Here is a 26,865-nt window from a genome sequence, read left to right on the forward strand (position 1 = left end):
GGAGCAGAGAGCCCGATGCGGGACTCGATCCCAGGACCCTGAGATCATGACCTGAGCCGAAGGCAGTGGCCTAACCCACTGAGCCACCCAGGCGCCCCTATGGTATGCATTTTTAAATGTTTCCATGTGTTCCTGTATTTTAGGACATCTCAACATCTTCCACACAATGAAATCAGTTTCTAGCTTAAATTTATATATTTTGAAATAAGGAAAACATTGGTATTCTTATTAATAACCTGATATTTGGGCTTGTTCTTGCTGATTAAACTAGATAGATAGATAGATAGAGTTTTTTAAATAAGATATTAATCCTGCTAAATAACTAAAATATATTAGTTGTCTGTTGGAAAGAGCCTATTGACCTATACTGGAGAGATAATACTAGTGTTAACTCTGTGGGAAGCAGTGTGTCCTTAATTGTTTTTTGTTGTGTTTGTTGTTATGAGGAGACAAACATCTCCTGTGAGCAATATGGATAGAATGATTATGATTATACATGGATAGAATTTAGCATTGTAATCAAATAGAACTTACAACAAAGTTAATCTGATGATACATATTTAATGCTATGCATTATCAATGTGCTACATGGTAATTAGAAATAAATTGTAAACAACTCCTATGAATGACAAACTGGTGTTACTTTTGCATCACTGAAGCAAATGTTTCTGGGATGGGAGGGGAAAAAATGCAGTAGCGATTTTAGTCTTTTCTCTTGCCTCTGAAAAGCAGTCACCTTTGTGTTCTGGCAAACTGAGTAACTGTTTCAATCTAGGACCTTCCTTCTTACCAAAAGATACTCAGATGTTTGATATTTCTGGATAAACATCCTACTAACTTCAATAACTCACACTGAGTTACGTATCATCTGTGCTTATATCAAAGTGGCACAATTCTAATCACATATACTACTATTAAATTACATGTTAAGTTGTTTTCTCCTACAAGCAGAATGAAAGAAATGATTTTTGACTGAGCAAGGTAAGGAATGAGAGGAAATTTCAGAGAGTCTGGCATTGAGATGAAAAGCAATCTGGCTTGAAAAAAAGTCCTCAGTGGTATGCTTTCAACAAAAAGAAGGCACAAAATTTGTGGGGCAAAGGATGCAAGGGGTAAAACCATGAATATGTGGGGAAAAAAAAGAAATACATAAAGGCTTAGAAAAGCGAAAGAAAGTCTAGAAAAAAGGAAAAGATGATACAAGCCCAGTTCAACCCAATTCACAGCAAACAGGAATTACATGGATGCATCTGGTATAACATCCACTAAAGGAGCCTTGGCAGGAGCTATACTTTATGATTCTCCATCACTCGTATTCCTAAATAATACTATAATTTCAAAAACAGTTGCTTTCACTGCATAGTGGGTATAATTAAATGAGCAAATTCAAGAATTTATACATAATTTATTGTCATCTCCAAATTGAAAGCAATCCATTCCTCCAAACTAGACCAGGCTTACCCAATTTAAAGAGAAACAAATAGGTATCGTTTATGCTACATAATAAAGTGAAACAGAAAAAGAATCCCACATAATAAATGTCTCTCTATATATTTTAAAAGCTTGTTGCATATTAGAAGGATATTCATAAGTGAGAATATTTCTCTGGTTCTTACATTCCCTGAAGAGTTGAAAATATTACTTAAAAAATAATGTTTTGAATGTTACTGCCAAATAAAGACCACAGCAGCATTCTCAATAATTGCATTTTTTTTTTCTTTACCAAAGTATGTGAAGGAAAAGCTATATAGTTTTCACTGGTAAAATAAATGGCTAAATTGATTAATTATTCAAAAATATGATTCTATTTTACTATAATTTAATTACAGAGAAAAGACTAAAAAGGTTTGGAGTCAGAAATTTCTTTGTCTCTTTGGATCTTAAAATTAAACTGTCCAGTGAAAAAAGAGAGAAAACTAAACCTCATTTAGGCTTCATTCCTCACTCATTCTGACTATTTGTGCAAAGAATCATGGGACTTAGGCAGAACAAATATGATCAGCTCTCCATCTCTGCTCAGAGAAATGTGAACTTGCTAGTTGGACAGAAAAATACTTTTTTAAAAAACTTTTCCACAGAGAGATTTATCAAAGTGTAACTCTGATTGAGATTAAAGTGTTAACTCTTATTGAGATTAACATAAATATGTCATGATAATAAAGAGCCTACATAAACCCATTAAACCTTAGCCCTAGAAAATAAATTTCTATTTATCTAAATTTATATTATAATATCTACATTTAAAACATTTACATGAGGCAATCTGTAATGCAAGCTTACATTACAAACTGGAGGAACTTCCATATAGACATGGCCTGCTCAAATGAAAGACACTTGACAGACACTGATACTCTGAAATTCAGACAGTCTAAGGGCAATATGGTAACATTCTCACAGCATAAACTACTGTCTTTAAAATCAAAGCAACCTTTATGGCTTAAAAACAAAAACCAAAAAACCCTACAATGACCATGCCTTTATAAGTAAAATCCTAACAGTTCTTCCTTCCAGAAATTAAACTACACAGGAATAGCCATATCAAGAATTGTAATAATATGTTAGATCTTGTATAGCGCTTTATTCTACAGAGCACATCATTTGGTTTAATACATTTGTATTCTCAGACGTGGCAATAGAGATTTAGCAAGCTAAATAACTGGCTCATGGAAGGCAGGATAATGGAACAGAACAGAAAAAGCAATAGATTTGGAACTATGAGAGATCTTGTTCCAAATTCCAGCTCTGCTACTCTGCCACTAACGATCTACGTGATACTGGGCAATCTCCTTAAATCTCAGTTTTCTTTTCTGTAACATTAGGACAATAGTATGTACCTCATAGGATTGTTAACAGGATACAAGAAGATAAAATACATAAAAGGGCTTGACACAATTCTTAGTCATGTTATGTGCCTAATAAAGAATAAGTTTAACACCTACCAATTGGTCATCAGCAAGGTATTTAACCTTTTGACCTTCCTATTTCCTTCATAAAATTGTAGTAATAATATTTACTTAACAGAATTGTTGTGACATGCAATTTTATGTACACTGAAAGATAGGCAGAAACAAACCAAAAACGCAGATCTTCTATGTTGAATACTCTTATGGGTAACAAAGCTAGATACTCCTGATTCTATTACCGAAACATAAGAAGAACATTTTCCCACAACTGCATTGAGAAAATAACAAACCAGAAATACCTGAGAAAATGAATTTTAAAAGGAAAATATGCAAGTTACCTGAATTAAGGCTTCATTCAGCATGTCTTCATTAACCTCCAGAATAATATTTTTTATATCTTCATATGGCATACGATATGATCCTAGGAAAATAGCTTAAATAAAAGTAGATTTTATTAAAAATAGAATAGTATCAAAATTTTAGAGCCTTTAGAAATACCTTATTCTCATTTTCATAGAATCAAAGTATGAAATTTGTCACCAATATTATTTTACAGTTAGAAACAAACAAATGTAGTTTCCGTTTGACAGACTGGCTACACTACTCATCTAGGCAAACTGGCCTATTATTTCAACCTCTGATATTTACAGGTTATACATATTTATATATAAATTAAAACCCCTATTAATAATGCTGATGACTACATGCTTATGAATTTTAGATCAAGCTGATACAACACGACTAATGAGAGATTTTATTTCAAGTTGGCCTTTTAATTCAACATTGAATTTAATATGGCTATTGTCACATGCATACAACACAGTACTTCTCAGGAATGACAGTAAAGTCAGCAAATACGAAAAAAAAATCATATCAATCTACTTTGCAATTCTCCCACAAAAGAAAAAGAGTGTTGTCAGTGTTATCTGAATTCCTGCTGAATATCATGTGGTATAGTATTAGTAGCTCTATATTTTCATAATTTTCCTTCTCAATTTTTTCTCGAATGGATATATATTATGTCATACTGAAGTAAGTCAGCAGTTTACACTGACAAAAGCGTACACTAATTCAGAAAGTATTTTTTTAACAACACATTCCACTTTAACTTCCACAAAACACACATTTTAATGAACATTTATATTCTTATATCCAGAACATGAATATATTCCTCTGATTTTTTTTTTTTTTTCATCTAAAGGTCTCTATGATTTCACTGGCGCTTAAAGGAAAAACCAATCCTCACTGTCTAGGCAAATGATTACCTAGACATAAACACCAAGTGAGAGCTCCATAATCGAAATAATGTTGACAGATATCAACTAGCAATTAAGATCACACTGGTTTTTTTTTAATTACTGAGTTTTCACTTTATAAAGAAAATGTACTCTGTTAAGCAATGTACACATTCACAACTATTAGAAGACTTCTGTCAGCAACATTCCAACTCACAGGAGAATGATGATTTGTTTATTTTAATGTGATCCCTTAACAAAGGGATCTTATCAAAATAAACTCCCATGGTATTTCCTTACATAACTACAAATGCTTGATGTGATGTAATTTCTCATGCATAGTGTTTGAGTATCCCCAGAATATAAACACAGTCTACACATGGTGGATAAAAAAATGCTGAATTCAATAGAGGGGGAGAATATGCCAAAATAAAATCTAAGGTCTAGTTAAATAAAGATGGGTTTAGGGCACCTGGGTGGCTCAGTGGGTTAAGCCCTGCCTTCGGCTCAGGTCATCATCTCAGGGATGATGGAGTCCCACATAGGGCCCGCTGCTCAGCAGGGAGCCTGCTTCCCTCTCTCTTTCTCTTTCTGCCTGCCTCTCTGCTACTTGTGATCTCTCTCTGTCAAATAAATAAATAAAAATCTTTTAAAAAGATGGGTTTAACTGTCCAGTTGCTTTAGCAAAAACATATTTAATGGCTGACTGATTTGTTAAAGGCTTTAAGGTTCACTAAACACTTTAACTTTTATTTACATTTAGTTAACATGAAGTACAATACTGGTTTCAGGACCAGAATTCAATAATTCATCACTTACATACAATACCCAGTGCTTATTACAATGAGTGCCCTTTAATACCCATCAAATGTCTAACCAATGTCCCACCCTCCTCCCTCCATCAACCCTCAGTTTGTTCTGTACCCTTGAGTCTCTTCTACTTTGTTTCCCTCTCTCCTTTTTTTTCTTATTCCACTTCCCATATGTTCATCTGTTTTCTTTCTTAAATTCCACATATGACTAAAATTATATGGAATTTGTTTTTCTCTGATTGACTTATTTCACTTAACATAATACATATAAGCTGCATTCACATAATTGGTAAGATTTCATTCTTTTTGATGGCTGGTTAATATCCCATTACATAAACACACACACACACACACACACACACATATAATCTTTATCCATTCATCAGTCAGTAGACATCTTGGCTCTCTCCTTAATCTGGCTATTGTTGATAATGTTGCTACAAACACCAGATTGCGCGTACCTCTTCAAATGTATACGTTCTCTCATTTGGGATACAAAAGCTGGATCTTGGGCTAGTTTTCCCAACACCATTTGTTGAAGAGACTGTCTTTTCTCCATCGGACGTTTGTTCGTGCTTTCTCAAAGATGCAGTGACCATATACTTGTGGGTCCATTTCTTGGTTTTCTATTCTAATCCATTTATCTATGTGGGTAATTTTGTGCCAGTACCATACTGTCTTGACCACTACATCTTTGTTATGTAACTTGAAATCTGAAATCATGATACCTCCAGTTTTGTTTTTCTTTTTCAATATTGCTTTGCCTATTCAGGGTCCTTTGTGCTTCCATACAAATATTAGGATGGTTTGTGAAAAATGATACTGGTATTTTGATAGGGCTTGCATGAAAGTAGATTGCTTTGGGTAGTATATATATTTTAACAATGTTTGTCCTCCCAATCCATGAGCATTGAATGCTTTTCCATTTCTTTGTGTCCTCTTCAATTTCTTTCATAACCGTTCTATAGTTTTCAGAGTACAAATCTTTTACTTCTTTAGTTAGTTTATTCCTAGGTATCATGGTTTTTGGTGCAATTGCAAATAGGATTGGTTCCTTAGTTACTTTTCTGCTGCTTCATCATTGGTGGATAGGAATGCAGTGGATTTCTCCAAGTTCATTTTAAATCCTGGAACTCTGCTGAATTCATGTATTACTTCTAGCAATTTCTGGTGGAGTCTTTCAGGTTTTCTACATAGAGTATCATGTTATCTGAAAATAGTGAAAGCTTGACTTCTTCCTTGCCAATTTTGATGCTTTTTATTTCTTTCTGTTTGATTACTGAGGCTAAGACTTCTAGTACTATGTTAAACGGTAATGGTGAGAGTAGACAACCTTGTCTTGTTCCTGACCATAGAGGAAAAGCTCTGTTTTTACCCATTGAGGATGTTATCACCTGTTGGTCTTTTGTATATGGCCTTTATGATATTGAGACATTTTCCACCCATCCTTACTTTGTTGATGGTTTTTAATCAATAAAGGATGGCATATTTTGTCAAATGCTTTTTCTGCATCTATTGAGACCAGTGGTCCATATCCTTTCTTTCATTAGTGTGGTGTATCACAGTGATTAATTCACAAATATTGAAATATCCCTGCAGCCCATGAGTAAATCCCACTTGATCATGTTGAATAATTCTTTTAATGTACTACTGAATTAAATTAGCTAGTATTTTATTGAGAATTTTTGCATCCATATTCATCAGAGATATTGGCCTGAGATTTTCCTTTTAAGTACATTCTTTGTCCAGTCCTGGAATCAAGGTCATGCTGACTTTTTACAACGACTTTCAAAGTTTTCCTTCCATTTCTATTTTTTGAAACAGTTTAAGAATAGTATTAACTCTTCCTTAAATGTCTGGTAGAAGTCCAGAAGTTCTGGCCCAGGACTCCTGTTTCTTGGGAGATTTTTGATTACTGATTCAATTTCATTGCTAGTTAAGTGTCTGTTCAAGTTTTCTATTTCTTCCTGTTTCAGTTCTGGTAGTCTGTAAGTTTCTATGAGTTTCTGCATTTCTTTAAGACTGCCCAGTTTGTTGGCATGTAATTTTTCATAGTATTGCCTTATAATTGTTTGTATGTCTATGTTTTTGTCTCTGAGCTCTCTTGGTCATTTGGTATTTTATCTGTTTGGTTTCTCTCTCTCTCTCTTTCCCTCCCTTCCTTCCTCCCTCTTTCCCCCTCTCTCTGATATGTCTGGCTAGTTTTATTGGGTCTTTCCAAGTAGGAGTGCTTAGTATCATTGATCTGTCCTATTGGTTTTTGTGGGTTTTTTTTTTTCTGTATCACTGATTTCGCTTACAATATTTATTAATAATTTCCCTTATTCTGCTGGATTTAGGCTTTATTTCCTGTTCTGTTTTTAACAGCTTCAGGTGTAAGGTTAGGGTATGTTTGAGACTTTTCTTTTTCTTGAGGTACAATGTATTTCCTTCTTAGGACTGCCTTTGCTGCCTGCCAAAGTTTTTGTAGTGTCATATTTTCATTTTCATTTGTTTCCATGTAATTTTTTTTTAATTTCTTCTTTAATTTCCTAGTTAACCTATTCATTCTTTAGTAGGATGTTCTTTAACCTCCATGTATTTGTGGTCTTTCTGAATTTTTTCTTGTGATTGACTTCAAGTTTCATAGGGTTGTGGTCTAAAAATATGCATGGTATGACCTCAAACTTTTTGCACTTCTTGAGGCCTCATTTCTGACCCAGGATGCATCTATTCTGGAGACTGTTCCATGTAGATTGAAAAAGAGTGTGTATTCTTTTGCTTTAGGATGAAATGTGAATGTATCTGTGAAGTCCATCTGGTCCAGTGTGTCATTCAAAGACATTGTTTCCTTACTGATTTTCTGCTTAGATGATCTGATCTGCCCATTGCTCTAAGTAGGGTGTTAAAGTTGCCCACTATTACTGTATTATTATCAATGAATTTCTTTATGCTTATTATTAACTGATTTATGTATTTGGGTGCTCCCAATTTGGGGGTATAAATATTTATAATTGCTAGATCTTCTTGATGGTAGAATCCTTTTTTATGATATAATGCCCTTCTTCATCTCTCGTTACAGTCTTTGCTTAAATATCTAGTTTCTTTGATTATGTATGGCTACTCCAGCTTTCTTTTGACATCCATTAACATGATAGATGTCTGTCCATCCCCTTACTTTCAATTGCAGGTATCTTTAGGTCTAAAATGAGTCCCTTGGAGGGAGTATATAGATAGATCTTGCTTTTTTTTAAAATCCATTCTGATATGCTGTCTTTTGATTGAAGCATTTAGTCCATTTACTTTCAGAGTGATTACTAAAAGATACTAATATGTGCCACTATGTTACCTGTAGATTTGATGTTTCTGGGGATGCTCTATGTTCCTTTCTAGTATTTGTTGCCCTTTTTTTCCCCCTCTACTCCAAGATTCCCCTCTAAGATTTCTTGCAGGGCTGGTTTACTGGCCATGAACTCCTTTAGTTTTTGTTTGTCTGGGAAAATCTTTAATCTCTCCTGTTCTGAATGATAGCTTTGCTGGATAAAGAATTTCTGTTTGCATAGTTTTCCCATTCATCACATTGAATATAGCCTGCCACTCTCTTCTGATCTGCCATGTTTCTGTGGACAGATCTGCTGCGAATGTGATCTGTTTTCCTCTGTAGTTTAAGGGCTTTTTTTTTTCCTTTACTGCTCTCGGGAAACTTTTTTCTGTGTTTTGTGAACTTGACGATTATATGCCTTGGCAATGGTCAGCTTTTGTTAGATTTAATAGGAAATCTTTTGCTTCTCGGATTTTGATGTCTGTGTTCCCTAGGCTAGGATGTTTTTAGTTATAATTGAAACAAATAAACCTTCTGTCCCCTTTTCTCTTCCTTCATGTTCTGGGATTCCTTCCAAAAGGTAGCAGCTTTTCTAATTATTGACTTGCAATTTTTGTTCTCTCAGACCTTCAATTATTTTCTTGAGCATTTAGAATGAATGATAACTACCTAGCTGTGTTCAAAAACCGTGACAAGCTTTGGGTCCCCCAACTCCTTTGCCATCTTAGTTCCTCCCCCAGTTCACCGAACAGTTTTTAAGTGCAGTGGTTAACAATTTAACTCTCTAACATCACAATTAGATCAACTATAAAGGAAGAGCAATAAAAGAATTTTCCCAGTGTGATCAGTAAATATACCCAGGTCTAGGCGGAAAAGGGGAAAATGACATTCTTGAACTCTGTGAGTGAACCTAATGTCTTACTCTGTCTTCTAACAGTGCTTAATTATCAGTATTTTCAAAAGCTTTATTATTCATGTTTCATCTCCCCTGAGGAAGACTAAATTATGATGGTTTCCATTCTGGCAGAATGACAAAAAGGCAACTCAAATCATGTTTACACACAATTTTGTTTCTAGTAGATGCTAAATATACTTGTTTAAATTAGTTACAACTTTGTGTAAAAATATTCATCACCACCTCATCACCACCTTCACCACCACCCCTTATACAGAAAATATCACATACACAGATTCTGGGCTGTTTTGGGATCCAAAATTCTCAATTCTTTCACTTTCTTCTTTGCAGGAAGGATCTTCTTTTCTTCTGAAGCTTCTACATTCTTTTGAACTAAAGGAAAAACGTTTATTCAAAAACAATAATGGTAATAATCCAATCACGTGAAATCAATCAGTAAGGCATATTAACTACGTTAATAAACCTTATGCCAAAAATCAGTAAATGTGTTTATTTCATTAGTTTAAAGAGGATAAATATAATAATGTAGACCAATTTAGAGGTTACTCTACAAATTAAATTTCAGCACTTAAGCAGAAAAGATAAGCCAAATAGTACCAAAAATAAATTGCAGTTTCTTACCTAATGTGCACCATTCACGACTCCTTTACCAGGTATCTACAGTAGTACTGGATTTAAATATATAGTAAACTCTCCCTAATTTGGATTAATTGAGGAAAAAAGCAGTTATGCATTTATCCTAAAATATGCTAAAATTTAGAATGTCTTTAATTCAGTGGAACTGCTTTAAAGTATGTAAAGTAACTTTAACTGCTAAACAGGTTGTCATATAAAAATTCCTGCTGAGATTGCTTTGATGAATAAATAGGAACCATTTGCAAGTTGCACAACTGATGAGGGAGCACAAGGCTGGCTGAAGACAAAGCAAAAGCTGGCACCTTGCAACCCCCTCTCCATCTGCTCCCCCTCAGTCATATGTGTAGCATCCCTCAGGCAGCCCTGACTGCCATGAACAATAAGCAAATAGTTAACTTGCAGAGCTCACAATCCTGCTAGACAGGAGTCTCCCTTGGCTTACAAATGTCCTAAATCTCACTAACAAAGAGATTGTGACACACCACCAAAAAGTCTCCCAACTATCTTAATGTTAATGACTGGACTAATGACAACATTGATCCAGCTGCAAAGGCAAGGCCTCAGGTAGGCCTGGGACATCCTGGAACCTTGTAGGCCCTCTTTAGCATATGAAAACTCCATTGAAACCTTCCTTCCCCTCACCTTCCCCCAACCGCAGGGTATATAACATGCCTACCCTCACAACCCCTGCAGCAGCTCTTCCTGCCCACGGGTCCTGTCCCTGTGCTTTAATAAACCACCATTTTGCACCAAAGATGTCTCAAGAATTCTTTCTTGGTCATCGGCTCCGGACCTCAGCCCACCGAACTTCACCTAGGTTCTAGAACTTCATCACAACAACAGCACCATTTGCATGCACATAATTAATAAACTTCAAAGACTTGTATTTTTTTTTAACTATCTTTGTCTCCATAACAGTTTTTGGTACTATTTGCCTTATTAGAAGAAAATATTTAGTTATGCTCTGTTCGGAAGGTAGTCCTCTAGGTCTTAACAGTTCAAAGGACCTGAAACTGTGTGAAGTAGCAGTGCCAAGGAGTGGCTTTAGCCCAGCACAACCTCCATCAGCTCTACCTCAGAACACCCACCTCAAAAACCAAACTAAAAAACAATGTAGCTATCTGCTATGAAAATGAAGCTTTATGGCAAATCCCTAAACCCTCCTATACAAAAATTCCACAGCTACTATTGTGTTGGCAGTTTACTTCTAATATAAAAATGGGGTTGTAAGTAATGTGACCATTAAAAAACATGAGAAAAGTAAAGCCAACATTGTTTTTTCATTCAAATTGTGATATGCTTTTATCCCCAACTGTATGCTGCTAATCTTCATCATTGAATCATATGACCGTAATAATCATGCTTATTACTTTTAAAAATATAATTTCATTTTGAAGAAATCATTATTTTTATTATTTTAACTTATCTGATTTTTGTTAAAGAGATCACAAATGAGTTACTAATTTTCTTTAGAGGAAAAGCAACACACAACTACAGTACATTTTTGCTAAGCTAAGTGTTCACATGTTAGCATCTAGAAAACTTTCTATACATGTTATAGGATGCATCAAATACTGCAAGTCCATTAAGACTCTCTTTGTATTAATGGTGTAAAATATAGGAAAATTAAATGAACTTCCCAGAAAAAATAAAATAAATTACCTGAATAATTAAGTACTAACATTTAGTTCTAAGCTTTACCACTATGACTGATCTAAAGTGAGTCTAAGCAGACTACATAATAATTACATTTGAAAATCATGACCTCATGTCCAAACCATGCCCAGGTTAAGACAACTCTATAAAAAAAAAATGACAGTCCAAATATCATATCCTTTGTTAATTAAAAAAAGAAGTACCTGAATCATATTTTAATTACTTCTGGAATATCAGAAAAATTTTCCCAAAGAAATAGTCAAGAAAACTGTCCTAATCTCCAAATATGCCTCAAACCCCACTATGGGAGACTAGTTAACCAAGTACATATAGGATGAAAATGCTATAGTGTAACAGGTATTGTAAGATTTTCTGCAAACTAACAAGACTCTGGAGTAACCCAGACATACATAATGCTCATTTTGTATGACTTCATATTTTTTGCATTTTTTCATTAAAATATATTCTAACTTCTTCGCTTCTCAAATAAACAATTTGTTTAAAATTAAGATTAGACGTCTTAAATATCCTAAATCCTAATCTATTTCTGTTGTATTATGTAAATTGGCTTTATCTTAGGTTGAAGAAATGGTAAGACTTCCGTGATTGGGCACTACTATTTTAGAATTACTAGAGCAAAGCTAGTTTAAAATAGTTCCTTAACTAAACAGCCTTTCACAAACAATAAAGTTTTTGCCATGATCAGTGAATATTAACCAGTGGCTATTACTGCTTTGGCTTTCTTGTTTTTGAAAGCATTCCCTACTGATCACAAGCACAGGCTTAGATAAATAGAGAATTTGAAGAGAGGTAATGACATAAGAAACTTTGATCCAGATAGCACTGAAGTCTTCTTATATTAAAAATGTCTTGCTTTCAAAAAGTTTCAAAATGTTACCTATCCTAGGATGCTTATATTGTATGTTTCAAATGCTTTAAAAAATGAAATATTCCATGATTTGATTAAAATATGGGCAATTGAATAACTCAATTTAAGCCCAATAAACATTTCTCCAAAGAAGACACAAAGATGGACAACAGGTATACAGAAATGCCCTCAATATCATGGGGGTAATACAAATCAAAACCACAATGAGATATCACCTCACAGCTCCTTGAATGGCTATATCAAACCAAAACAAAGTGTTAATGAGGATGCCATAGAGGAATTGGAACACTTGTACATTGTTGGTAGAAATATAAAATGATGTATCTTCTACAGAGAACACTACAGCAATTCTACAAATAATTAAAACTACAACTACCATAAGATCTACCAATCCCACTTCTGGGTATATAAACAAAAGAACTGAGACTCTCAAAGAGATATTGCACCCCCATATTTACTGTAGTATTATTCACAAAACAGCCAAGTTATGAAAAGAATCTACATGTCCATCAAAAGATGAATGAATAAAGAAATGTGGTATATACATATAGTGAAATGTTACTCACCCTTAAAAAAAAAAAAGAAAGAAAATCCTGCCATATATAATAAATAACACAGATGAACCTGGGGAACATTATGCTACTTAAAATAAGCAAGACATAGGGTGTGGTGCAAAAATAATGAATACTGTTATGATGAAAACAAATAAATAAATAAATAAAATAAGCAAGACATAAAAAGTCAAAAACTACCTAATTATGAAGCATCTAAAATGTCAAATTCATAGACACAAAGAATGAATTGTGGTTGCCGGGGACCAAGGGAGGCGGAAGTGCGGAGTTGCTGTTCAAAGTGTATAAAGTTTCTGTTACATAAGATGAATAAGTTCTAAAGATCAGTGGTACAAAATTGTAGCTATAGTTAGTAAAAATAATACAGTACTGCGCACTTAAAAATTTGTGAGCTGGTAAATCTTATGTGAAAAGTGCTTACACCAAAAATATCATAATGTAAAATCTTAAATTATAGTGATTTTGTTATCTGAAATTATTTGAATGGGACTGAAGAGATTTTTTTTAAGTCTCAATACAAAAACTTCAGCAATTGATTTTATCATAAATGGCCCTATGGTACTCATGTTCATAATGAGGACTATAATCAAATGTGATCTTTCCATATGCAAAAGAAAAACCATATAGCCACTGGTTTTGAATCTGATGAATTGAGTGCTTAAATTGTCACTGTTAATTGAACAAATAATAATGAAATATCATAAAATATTATCTGTAGAAAGATAATGATGTATAATAAGGACATCTGTATTATTATTAAATGTGTTAACATCTAGATATTAATTATATAAAAGTCCCATTAAGTATTCTTATATTTCCTTTTATATGTGGATTTTTATCTGCAATTATTCTACAAATTTATTTCCTTACAATTGAGGGATGCTCACTGGCATAAAGTAAACATGGCTATAATCTTTTCCTGATCTAATTTAGGCAGTTTTCATAAATCCCCTATTAATTTCTGCTCCCAGTGGGTACATACAACATGTGCCAAGATATCTGTAAGTTGTAGCAGATATTAAGATATTATAAATGGGTAACACTGAATGATTTACATAATGATAACTACTATAAATCATAATAAATTTTTATGCCTACTTTATCTCAAAATTCCAGTGAGAAAGATTGATTCCTGGAGTCAGCATCAGTATTATCGATCCATTCATTTATCCAGCAAATACTTGTTGAAGACCTACTATGTGTGAGCCTAGGCACATGCATATAGACTTAAATGTCTACTCATTTTTTCTTACATAAATGGTCATATGTAAACTACTAATTAGGGAAGTATCTTCAAAACATATCTAACATTTATAATTTTCTTTAACCATAATAATATAGTTTGAATGAATATATGCGTATCACTCAACAAATTTTTTGTTATTGAAAGTAATTTCATATTAACAAAACCTGTATCTTAAATCAGCATAAAGTGATGTACTAAATCATATTATAAGGACTATGTGGAGAAGTGAAAATATGATACTTCTTAGTAAGTGTACTCTACACAAAACCAGGATAAATAAAGCCAGTAATAGTAGCATTAAAAAACCACCTAAAAATATTTATGTAACTTTATTCATACATATATGTATATCCAACAAGTAAATGCCCAACTTGTTTTAGATATACTGATTTTAAAATTGTGATCTCTCTAGATAAATAAATATTTTTCCATTTGTATGCATTCCAGAAATGATTCTAACTATATGGAAATAATTTTTCATGTATTAGCTGAAATAGGTGTTAAACGTCAATAAATAATTTCATGTTAAAATGAGCTCAAGTATGAAAAGGGCAGGCAGGGAAAATCTATTATTTCTGTGTAGAAATACAACTGAAAAATTCAGTGTACAAATTCAGTGTACAAATACAACTGAAAGTGGCGAAAGGAATATATATATATATATATGTATTACTTTATAAGTGATATATATGCATGTGATATATATTAATATATGTATATATACATATATATAGCACATAAAAGGGGAAAGTATAATAATAAGAACTACAACAATAACAGTGATAGTAGTACTAGTACTAACAGTAACCATGATCACAATCATCACAATCATCACCAAAATCAACTTTTATTAAATACCTCCTCTGTCACCTTATATAATAGATACTACCATTGTCATTTTATAAAGGAGGAAACTACAGAACAGAAAACTTGAGTCATTTATCCAAGATCATATACCAAGTAGTAAAAAGACCCTCAACCTCACCAGTCATCAGGGAAATGCAAATGAAAACAACCAACAAAATACCATTTTAGAGTCATCAAATTGAAGTAACAAAAAAGTCTTGTAATATACCGAGTATGGATGAGGAGGCAAAAAAAATCAGAATTTTTTTTTGTGCCAACAGTGGTAGTAAAAATTAGGATAACAAAAGAAAATAAACATTTATTAGCATCTAATACATCTAAGGTGTGCTTACCATAAGTATAACGCAATCTTTCCATTGTTGGGTCAAACAGTCAAGGAGACAAGAATGTTAACTGCAGCAAAGTTTACAACAGGACAAAAACTAGAAACAACCCACATGCCAGGGTGTTATGAAATGGATAAATAAATTGTGCTATATTCACATAATGGAATACAACTCAGCATTTATAGTGACTGTACTACAGCTAAATATTCCAGTAAGAATAGATCTCAATTACAATTCTGAATGGAAAAATAAACATCATGGAAAATGCTGTATGCAGTATAATAGCATTCATCTAAATTAAAAATGCAACAGAACAATCTTATGTATTGTTTATAAATTATAAATGTATGTATATATATGTATATGTGTGTGTGTGTGTATATATATATATATGTAAATTTTAAAAACATAATAAATACTTAGCAGATTAATGACCATGTTTCTTGGGGGAGGAAAGTGATACTGGAACAAGTAAAGCCCTGGAAACGTCAATTTTATCTCTAATGTTTTAATTTTTTGAAAGCAAATATCTGTAGTAAATATGATGAAATGTTAACATTTTTTCATTCTGGGAGGCTGGTACCTCGAGTGTTTTCTATATTAGCCTATGTAGACTTCTATTTTTTCAACACAAAAATAAAAATTGTATTACCAGATTTATACATATATGTATTTGAATATATATGTATATATACACTTCATAAACTGTTAGCCTTGGCAATCGAGGGACTAAGGGTATATAGGAATCAGAAACACTAGGGGAAGGATTGATAAAAACTATAAAGATTAGTCAGTTTGGTCAGCAAGCACAATTTTATTTTCAACTGTTTTTGTATCTATTCTGTGAGGATTAACATATTTGTTTATCAAAACCTAAGAGGGAAAGCTGATGCAATATGCAGTATGAGACTGCATTTCCATCTCCTCTTATGTGCCCTATATTGCATCTGTGAGGCTTCCCTTTTCTGTGTTGCCTACAGCTGTGCTCTAACTAAGGAATCCCACAGAAAGGGAGTTTCATTGTCACCTGGATTGTACCTCAAGCCATAGGAATGGCATTAACAGGAATGTTCCTGAAGTTTACAGCACATTAAACGAGATTAATGGTTCAAAGAGTGGGAATCACACATACATACTTTGTAATAATTCCCTAATTAAGGAACAAATCTTACTGGTGGTAGTTTATTTATTTTTTTAAACTGGTTGTAGTTTAGATAAGAACCCCCAAATCAGGAAGCACATGTTACTGCAAATTAACATCTGCATAACTAATATGATTGTACATGTGTTCATTAAGCAAATTATGGAACACTGCTAAATGTCACCAGAACACTATGTTTAATATAGTGTTAACATGTGCATAGCTAATGTTGTATATTTTCAATTGGGCTTCAATAGTTCAGAAGGTAATGTTTATTTTAGGGAGGACAAATAAAGTTAACTTAGAGATTTAGGTAGAATCTCCCTTGTTTGAAGTGGTATTTTATTTTACTTTATTTATTTTGTTTTATTTTATTTTATTAAAGACTTTATTTGACAGACACACATACACACACAGAGTGCGAGTGAGCACTAGCAGGCAGAGAGGCAGGCAGAGGGAGAGGGAGAAGCAGGCTTCCTGCGACACGGGGCTCAATTCCCAGGACCCTGGGATCATGACCTGAGCTGAAGGCAGATGCTTACCCAACTGAGCCACCCAGTCGCCCCTGAAGTGATATTTTAAACACCAAAATGGAAGCATGGTTCTTACCTCAACTGAGTATTTGACAAATAAGGTGGTGGAACTTATTCTTGCTAACCTTTAACCTTGATGAAGTACCTTATTCAAGCTTTATAGTTAATTCCTTTATTTGTAAGTTGACTCCAACTTTGTGTGTATGGACTGATATTTTTCCGGCCATTCCACACACTCAGAGGATTCCCTTATGCAAAATTTCCTAATTCATGCCACAAATCACTAAGTCCAGCAATAAATCCCAAGAGCTGAGTATGTCAAAGCTGAATGCTAAGAAACACAACAGTAGGAATTATGATGATAAAACAAGTACTGTCACGCTAATAGGATATTTCTTGTTGAGAACACTTTGGAGATTCATCATATTCAAGTTTTTCTTTTATAATGTGGTCTATTTCAGACTGGTACAAGTCGTGCACACAATTGAGTTTAATGCAAAAGCCAGTTAACCTTATGAGCAAGTGGGGATTGAAAATCTGCTATTACTGTATTACTATCAATGGGTTCCTATACATTTGTTGTTATTTTATATATATATGGATACTCCTATGTTGGGGGCATATTTACAATTGTTAAATCTTTTTGAATAGACCTCTTCAATTATGATATACTGCTCTTCTTCATCTTACAATCTTCAGTTTAAAATCTAGTTTTTCTGATATAAATAAACTACTCTGGCTTTCTTTGGACATCAATTTGCATGATAAACAGTTCTTCATCCCCTCACTTTAAATCTGCATGTATCATTAGGTCTAAAATGTGTCTCTTGTAGGCAGCATATAGACAGGTCTTTTTTTTTTTTTTTAATCCATTTTGATACCCTATTTCTTTTCACTGGAGCATTTAGTCCATTTATATGCAGAATTATTATTGATAGACATGAATTTAGTATCATTTTATTACCTGTTTTGTTGTTATTTCTGGAGACTTTCTCTATTCTGTTCTAGACTGTTTCAATTTTGGTCTTTATCTCCCACTCAGAGTCCCCTTTAATATACCTTGTGCACATGGTTTAGTGGTCACAAACACCTTTAGTTTTTATTTGGTAATCTCTTTATCTATTTCTATTCTGAATGATACACTTGCTGGATGGAGTATTATTGGCTGCATATGTATCCCACCCAGCATGCTAAGTATATCATGCTAATTGCACTGGCCTGCCAAGTTCCTGTGGATAAGTCTGGTGCTAACCTTATTCATCGTCCCTTGTAAGTTAGGGATTTATTTTCTCTTGTTGCTTTAAGAATTTTTACTTATCTCTGTATTTTGCAAAAATAACAATGATATGTTTTGGTGTGCCCTCCTTTTGTTGATTTTGATGGGAGTTCCCTGTACCTCCTGCACTTTAGTGTCTGTTTCCTTCCTCAGATTAGGGAAGTTTTCAGATATAATTTCCTTAATTAAACCTTCAGCCCCTTTATTCCTCTCTTCCTCTTCTGGGACTCCTATAATACGAATGTTATTACATCTTATGGAGTCACTGAGTTCCCTAAATCTATATTCATGATCCAGTATTTTTCTTTCTCTCTTCTTTTCAGCTTCTTTTCAATAATTTTTCTTCTATATTATTTATTTGTTCCTGTGCTTCTTCCATCCTTGTGGTCCTTACATCCAAGTGTTTCTGCATCTCAGTTACTGCATTTTTTATTTCAGCCTGACTAGATTTTATGTCTTTTATCTCTACAGCAAGGTATTCTCTGGGGTCTTCTAAGTTTTTCTCAAGCCCAGCCAGATTATTGCTTTAAATTCTGGATCCAGCATATTACTTGTATCTGTTTCAACAAAATCCCTGGCTGTGACCTTTTCTCGTACTTTCTTTTGGGATGAATTCTTCTGTCTTGGTATTTTGTCTAGGTCTCTGTCTTCTTCTCTGTGTTAGGAAAGCCTGTTATTTTTCCTGTTCATGATACTACTGGCTTTATAAAGAAGAGGTCATATATTGTCCAGGGACTGGTGCTTTAGGAAGTGTCTTTGGCATATGCTGTCTGCATTCTGCTACTGTCTTTTAGCTGCTCTTTCCCTCAGGCCACTTCTCTGCAGTTTCTCCTTTGCTGCAGTAGGGAGTGTTTGGACCTTTATCATAATGTGGTTTTAAGCAGGTATGCTCCAGTCTGCTTGTTAAGAGACCTGATGCTATTTCCATTAGAACCGAAGTACTGCAGAGTTCTATAGTCAGCTGCCATGGTGTGAGTGGCAGGAAGGGTTTGTGTTGTTCTGGGGAAGGGTACAGCTCCACCTGGACATACAATCTGGAGAAAAATAGCGCTTACAGAGTGTGGGGGGGAGGGCTTGGTGTAAGTAGGTTATGCTGCCACTGTTAAATCTGTGCTGCATACTGAGTAAAGTTTATGCTGAAGGGCTGGGGAAGAAAAAAAAGCACTCACATGCTCTTTTGTTCCTGGAGGCAATGCCACTTCTTCCAAATGATCTTCAAGAAAGGAATTATCTCTCCTAGTACATTCCAGGCAATCCCATGCTTTTTATACCCCAGGCTATCTGCCCTTCTTCTCCACAGTAGCAATGTAACATCTGTTGGGCACCACACCTGCCATTGCCAGGTACCTCCAAACTCCAGTTTCCACAAAAATCAGCGCCTCCCATTTTCCTAGTCAACGGCCGTGGACAAGTGTTTTCCTTGTGGGATCCCGTGTTCTACTCTGTCTCTCACCTCTGTGAAGGACAAGAGCCTACTCCCCTCCACAGGACCCATAATTCACTTCTCCCCCAAATCACATCTCGGCACCTCCTACCACCCACGATGTGGGCTCTTCTCTCCCTCTAGTTCTGCAGTTTGGTCTGTCAGCCCTCAGATCAATTTCTTGGGTATTCAGAATGATTTGATATTTATCTAGCTGAGTGCCAGGAACCAGGCAAGCCTAGGGTCCTCCTACTATCCTGCTATCTTAACTCTTCCTCTGAAAAAGTTTATTTCATCTCAGTATGTTAACAAACATAAATTGTGTTAGATAAATGTTTTTTCATAATAATTCCATAGATATAACACCACGGCAGATACCACATTCTGAAAAAAACCTCAAATGACTAAGTTGCTTGCCAAGTCTAATCCTACAAAGTTCAAGACAAGAATAATCTTATAATAGCCTGATTTATTAGATTAAGAACATCAAATTCCTATATATAGGCTGGAAAGTAAATGTGCAATGAGATCAATATCAACAAAGTATTCAAGAATATTTTTGTTCATCTCAATGTTTAATTATACTCTGTTATAAACCAAAAATAATACCTGTAACATGAAAGGACTCTGCTAGAATTAAATGAAGACTCTTAGATAAATTCATCTGGAATATTACAGAGCACATTCTAAATGCTCAGCACTCAGCAAGAATCCTTTGCTATCTTGATTGTCATGTATTTACTGCACCTCTCTAAAGTGAGTATCCCTAAGGTTGAATATGTTGCATTAAAGTAAAGAGCAGTCACACAGTCTCATGACCCACCTTTGGTCAGTCAATTCTCTTCTCAAAAGTAGCCTAAAACTGAAATGAAGAAATACTGTGCTTTTTGACTTGTTCAAAGTTGGAACTGATAGAATGATGGTTATTTCTAAATGTGCTCCTATTCCTATTCTATTTATTACCACCACACTGCCAGCTTTCTGTACTGCTTTATACACACTTCATGTATATAAAGGTGTGAGTTAGTATTGTAGGCAACCATAAAGCAGTGAACATGGTAAGTGCTGTACAGAGCCTGTTTTTCTGCTACATGGCATGTAGCCCCATAACCTATATACAAATAATCTGTTTCTTTTCTTTTTTTTTTTTTTTTTTTTGGTGGGGGCAGGGCAGAGGGAGAGGGAGAGAAAGAATCCTCAAGTAGACTTCCCACTGAGTGTGGAGCTCAACATGGGACTCTATCTCATAACCCTGAGATCATGACCTGAGCTGAAAACAAGAGTCAATCACTTAACAAACTGACCTACCCAGGCACTTCACAAATAATTGGTTTCTAAAAAGTATTCCATAAAATATTTCAGCAATTTTTGTTCTACTTTCACATCTCAAACACACTGACTTTTTTTCAAGAATACTGACTTCAGTGGTAGGTTCTAAGATGTCTATAAACACAAAGCACATGAAAAATGTTACTGAAGTCAAATATAAAATAAAATATTAACATTGTGTATTTTACATAAAATCTAGCCATACATTTAACCAAGCAATCATGCTGTAATCTTTTGACAGGGGTGAGAGTGGGGAAAATAAGATTAATTGCTCAAACTTAGGGTCTTTAATGATTTGCAAAAATAGGTTTAAATTCTAGGTGTTCCTTGGCTAAATTTCAAATCTAAAAGTAATAAAAATATTGTGTAAATTGAGTATTCAAATAGATATTATAATTCTGGATTTTTGTTTATCAATTGGAGTTAAGTCTAATTTTTAATATTGTTCTTCCGAACACTTCTCTGGTTCCCCTTCCCACAAGCCTTAAACAAACTTGAAACAAATGAATTCCATTCTCTCTCTAAATCCTTCCTCATGACTGATGATTTCTTTGGTAAAGACATCTTAGAGCCCCCCTTCCAAAGAACTGAATCCAAGCTTATCAAGTCTAGCTAGAGGCATTAATGTATAGTAGAAAGTGTTCAGATCATCTTACTTAAATAGCAAAATGATAAAGTATATCTCTGATTCAAGATATTGAGGTCAAACCACTTGTTAATTCAACCAACTGTTTAGAAGAAGGATAGCTACCATTTCCACCATATTTGATACTTTGTAAAAAACAGATGCATTTCATTTGGTCATAATATTTTATGATAGGCATTTTTTCTTTGCTCCAGATGTTGAGTCTACATAGAATCAAAAAGTTAGAACACTACTTCAAAATTCTTTATACGAAGTAACTTCTGAATTTCTCTTCATTAACTTCATGCAAAAATCATTCCCAATAATGAAGACATTCCATAGATCAAGATAACTTATATGAATGTATTCATATTTCACGCTAATTAGTCCCTGTACATTCAATCTCTTTCCCTGGTGTGTCCAGTACATGTGTCTTCGTTCTAGATTGCTCATTAAATCTGCTATAGTTCATCTAAGCACTGCATCACTGTAACTGTATCAGACATTTCAGAATCTGAGGTCTATGATTCCTTCATCTTGTGTATTTCTTACAAAATCTTGCAAGCAAGGCTCTGGTAGTGTTATAGAAATAATGCATACTATAGTCAATATGTTCTGTAAGTGTATAAACAAGGTTATCACAAAGGTAGACTGCTACCCCCAATGCCTCCGGTGTTCATGCAGGTAATACGCCCAGTATCTGACAAGTTGTGAGAAGTAGCAATCCTTGTTCTTTTTAATGGAGACCTCTGAGACCAAGAGTGTCTAGAAAACTACCATGCTCACTCTTAATTTAGTTTTCCTAAATTACTGTACATCCAGACCCCACCCACACACACACCTTTTTTTTAAAAAAAGTTAAGTAGTAGTGGTAGTAATTACAATGGTAATATATTCCTACCTAAACTATAATGTTCTGAATCTAGTTCTATCTAAATGACAGAAGGAGGTTATGTTAAAATAACATAGTGGTGCAGGGGTCTAAATATGGATTAATTTTTAAATCACTACATGGCAGTAGTTTGATTTCTATAATTTTCATCCTATCTTATAAAGAACATTAATGGAGGATGAAGTTTTTAACTTTTCTTTCACTTCTTTACTATTCCAAGTTAAGATATTTTGCAGACTTAACAATTCCACATTGATTTTCAGTTTCCCCCCTTTTTTTCCTTTGATACTTTAGGCTAACAACATTAAAAAACTTCTATCCTGTATATATCATACTGATTGTTTTAAAGACCAATCTATGTGATGCATGTATTTCTACTCATAATACATTTAAAACTGTTAATTATCTATATATCAATAATGAATGTGGACTGCAATGCTTATTGGAATAATTATATTCTGTTTTCTTATTGACTTTCAATTTTTTTTAATATTTTATTTTTAGGGGCGAATGGGTGGCTCAGTCATTAAGCGTCTGCCTTCAGCTCAGGTCATGATCCCAGAGTCCTGGGACGGAGCCCTGCACTGGGCTCCCTGCTCAGCAATAAGCCTGTTCTCCCTCCCCACTGCCCCTGCTGTTGTTCCCTCTTTGCTGTGCCTCTCTCTGTCATATAAATAAATAAAATCTTTTTTTTTAAAAAAGGATTTTATTTTTAATCTTTACACCCAACGTGGGACTCAAACTTATAACCCTGAGATCAAGAGTCACATACTCTATTGACTGAGCCAGCTGATGCCCCACTTTTTTTTATTTACTTTTTAGATTCTAATTCCATATATGAACACTTCTGACCAAATGCTACCTGGCCTGTACTCTTTTATTTTTTGTTTCTAGTAGTAATAAAAGTATATGCCACTAACTTTAATTTACAAGACCATATCACAGTCTAAGACATGCATACCAGACCAAATGCCTACTCTATAAAAATTAACTAAATTAGTAAATTTAGAATTTTTGTAATTTAAATTAGAAATTCCTATTAAATTGGCAATAATCTGCAATAGAAGGTAAAGGTAATAAAAAGTTTACTTAAGACATTCCCAGATGAGGGGTGCCTCAGTGGCTCATTTGGTTAAGCATCTGCCTTCAGTTCAGATCATGATCCTGGGATCCTGGGATCAAGCCCCACATCACACTCCCTGCTTGGTGGGGAGCCTGCTTCTCCCTCTGCCTTCTGCCACTTGCCCTGCTTATCTTCTCTGTCTCTGGTTCACTCTTTCTCAAAAAAACACCAAGGAAGATATTTCCAGTTGCTAGGGCAGTTCCTTTCATGACATTTACCAGAACAACTTTTGATATATAATGCAAGGAGTTGACATTAAAACAACACGTTAAATCACACTGACCCTTTAAACCTGTGTGTGTATATTTTCTTTTGAGAGCCCTTGTGTTTAACACCTACTCATAACTTCATAATCACCAAGATGCAGATTTATGCAACATATTTTAGGAGTTTGAACTTGATCCACCAACTCTTTAAAAAATTATGCATATGTACCACAAGGTTCCTGACCTTGAAGGAATTTGCTAATCCTTGTAAGACTGACTTTAGTTTTCCAGCCCATTTCTTCTAAACATCTTTGAAAAAAGTATGTGATTACAGATGTTGTTATATTATTTAGACATTCTCTATTACTTTATTGTGCTTAAATACAGATGCCTTAAGTAATTCACAAAGTTCTTTATTTACTTAAAAGAAAGTTATGTTACACCAGTGACCATTATATTTTTTTAAAGATTTTATTTATTTTTAGAGAGACCAAGCAAGCGTAGGTGCACATATGTGCACAACCTGGTGGGGGAGGGGCAGAAGGGGATGGAGAGGGACAAGCAGACTCTGCACTGAAAGAGCCCAATGCAAGGCTCAATTCCAGGGTCCTAAGATTATGACCTGAGCCAAAACCAAGAGTCGGATGCTTAACTGACTATATCACCCAGCCACCCCAAAAGTGAACATTTTAAAAAGAAATTTACTAGCACACTAATGCACCTGACTTGGTTTATTAAAACTCTCATCTTTCTGGACTGAGATGCTACTCTTACTTTGGTAAGATAGATCACATTTTGAATGTGATGATTCCAAATATTTAAATTTCATAACTGGTTTTAACTTTTTTCTAATCTTGCACAAAAAAAATTTGACATTTTCATTTCTTGACACAATGAATATCTAATCTAGATGTATCTATGGAAATATATCTGAAGATGAAACATTCTCAAAAATTTTAATAGCACAGTAGGAATTGTTTTTATACTAGAAAAAGATGGAAAGTTTTTGTGGACAGGAGGCAGTGGATGAGACTTTTAAAATACAGAATCCAGGATCTTGGGGAAGGAGACCAAACAATGGCTTAAATGTGTTCCTTAAGACAATCAAGGTGTCTTACACAGTATGGCATACCTTCAAATAGATTAGGCCTTCAGCAAATGATTGTGTGAAGTAAAGAGTCATCCCTATAGACATACTAGCAAGGGAAATTATTTTGACCAAAAATAGGCTTAACGAATTATTTAAGAAAAACAAAACCATCAAAGTAGTCAGTCATATAAGTCAAACTTTCTTAAATAAAATGGTCCATCCTGTAGGCAAAACTGAAAGGATACAAATAAAATTTCAGTCATAAACTCTTTCAAAAATGTTCTAGGAAATTGTATAAGTCCATGTGTAATTGGATAATTTTTTTCTAATTCTGAACACTAAAATTGGTAGACTTCAGTATTTTTTAGGTGGAATATGTTAGTAATTAGAGATGTGAAAGAACAAGAGTGAGATACCATTCCAGACCTCAAGAGTTTAAAAATTAAGGAAATAAGGGGCACCTGGGTGGCTCAGTGGATTAAGCCATTGCCTTCGGCTCAGGTCGTGATCTCAGAGTCCTGGGATCGAGCCCCGCATCAGGCTCTTTGCTCAGAGGGAGCCTGCTTCTCTCTCTCTCTCTCTCTGCCTGACTCTCCACCTACTTGTGATCTCTCTCTCTGTCAAATAAATAAATAAAATCTTAAAAAAAAAATTAAGGAAATAAGACTAGTAAAAAGAAACTATACATAATAGTTATTATTAGCTATCTTGTGGCATAAAACTAGAGATTAGTTCAAAGATTTGGATACTAAATTGCCAACCAACACTCAAAATTCCAATCAAGATGAGAGAGATGAATTCAGCAAATAGAACGATAATGTAGTAAACTGAGTAATATAATAGCCTTATCAATTCTAAGAATTACATTTTATACTCTCTGCATCTATAGAATTTGTACCAGCCTTTATTCCCATTACTTTAGTTTGGGCATGGGCAATGTCTTCCCTATATTTCAAGAAATAAGCTCCAGATGGGTCTTTCTTCTTCAAGTCCAAGTGTCCCCTTCATACCTCCAACAAGGTCCCAATAATCTTCATACCATATTCAGAAGAATTTTTCTAACTTTTTAATCTGAAAAATCACTTCTCTGCGTAAAATTCACATTCCATGTTGTCTTTAGGATAAAAAATTTAAACTCCTAAATATAGCACAGTAGGCCATTAATGAGTTTCTGTCTTCTTGCCTCTATATACTCCTTACTTACCACTTTCCCTAGAAGCAGACTGTCCACAAGCTATACTTAAAGAGCTGCCTCAATATACCACAACTTCTCATACCTTAACACACACCTCAATGTTTACTTTTACTCTGCCTAGAAGTCCTTGCAACTGCAATTTCCTTTTTTCATTAGCGAAACCTTATTAAATCTTTGAAACCCAGACCTGGCATCAACATCCACTGGGAATTCTTGCTTAATTCCCTTCATCTGAGGTCAGTGGCCTTCCCGCCTTCATGGTCCTGCAGTACCCTATTTGTCTCTCTTCTGATGTTTATCACATGTTACAATAATAATCTGTGTATAGTCCTATCTTCCCCACTATATTTGAGTTCCCTGAGGATGTAAAGTCTTATTTCTATATCCTCAGAATTCAGCATAGAGCCTACGGGGAAAAAGTAGGCATTTAATAAATGTGCATTGACTAAAGAAAGCAAAGAAGCACAAGTAACATATTCAATTAAAATCTTACGCACAGAATAGAATGTAAGTAGATAGCCCCCAAATCAATGATGCTAGGACAAAAAGATGGGAATACATTTAACTACAAAGAATATCCTTTGGGGAAGATAGGCTATCAAGTTGATAGAATTAGGGGTTTGGGTACCTTTTTTTTTTTTTTTTCCATTATTTCTCCAACTCTCTCTACACT

At 34.4% G+C, this 26,865-nt stretch overlaps 1 protein-coding gene and 1 long non-coding RNA gene across 2 annotated transcripts in view; one reads left to right on the forward strand and one right to left on the reverse strand.

Moving 5' to 3' along the window:
- LOC309855567 overlaps positions 1 to 26,865 on the forward strand; it is a 1,258,688-nt gene that overhangs the window by 857,741 nt on the left and 374,082 nt on the right. The gene's annotated exons all lie outside the window — the stretch shown is intronic.
- DIAPH2 (diaphanous related formin 2) overlaps positions 1 to 26,865 on the reverse strand; it is a 919,476-nt gene that overhangs the window by 489,517 nt on the left and 403,094 nt on the right. The window contains exons 19-20 of the mRNA XM_082715955.1: positions 9,438 to 9,539; positions 3,242 to 3,336 (exon numbers count right to left, since the gene is read on the reverse strand). Of these exons, the coding sequence (XP_082572081.1) occupies positions 3,242 to 3,336; positions 9,438 to 9,539 (197 nt within the window). The remainder of the gene's footprint in view (positions 1 to 3,241; positions 3,337 to 9,437; positions 9,540 to 26,865) is intronic.

Source organism: Mustela nivalis (genome assembly GCF_964662115.1).
Source record: "Mustela nivalis genome assembly, chromosome: X".
NCBI lineage: Eukaryota > Metazoa > Chordata > Mammalia > Carnivora > Mustelidae > Mustela > Mustela nivalis.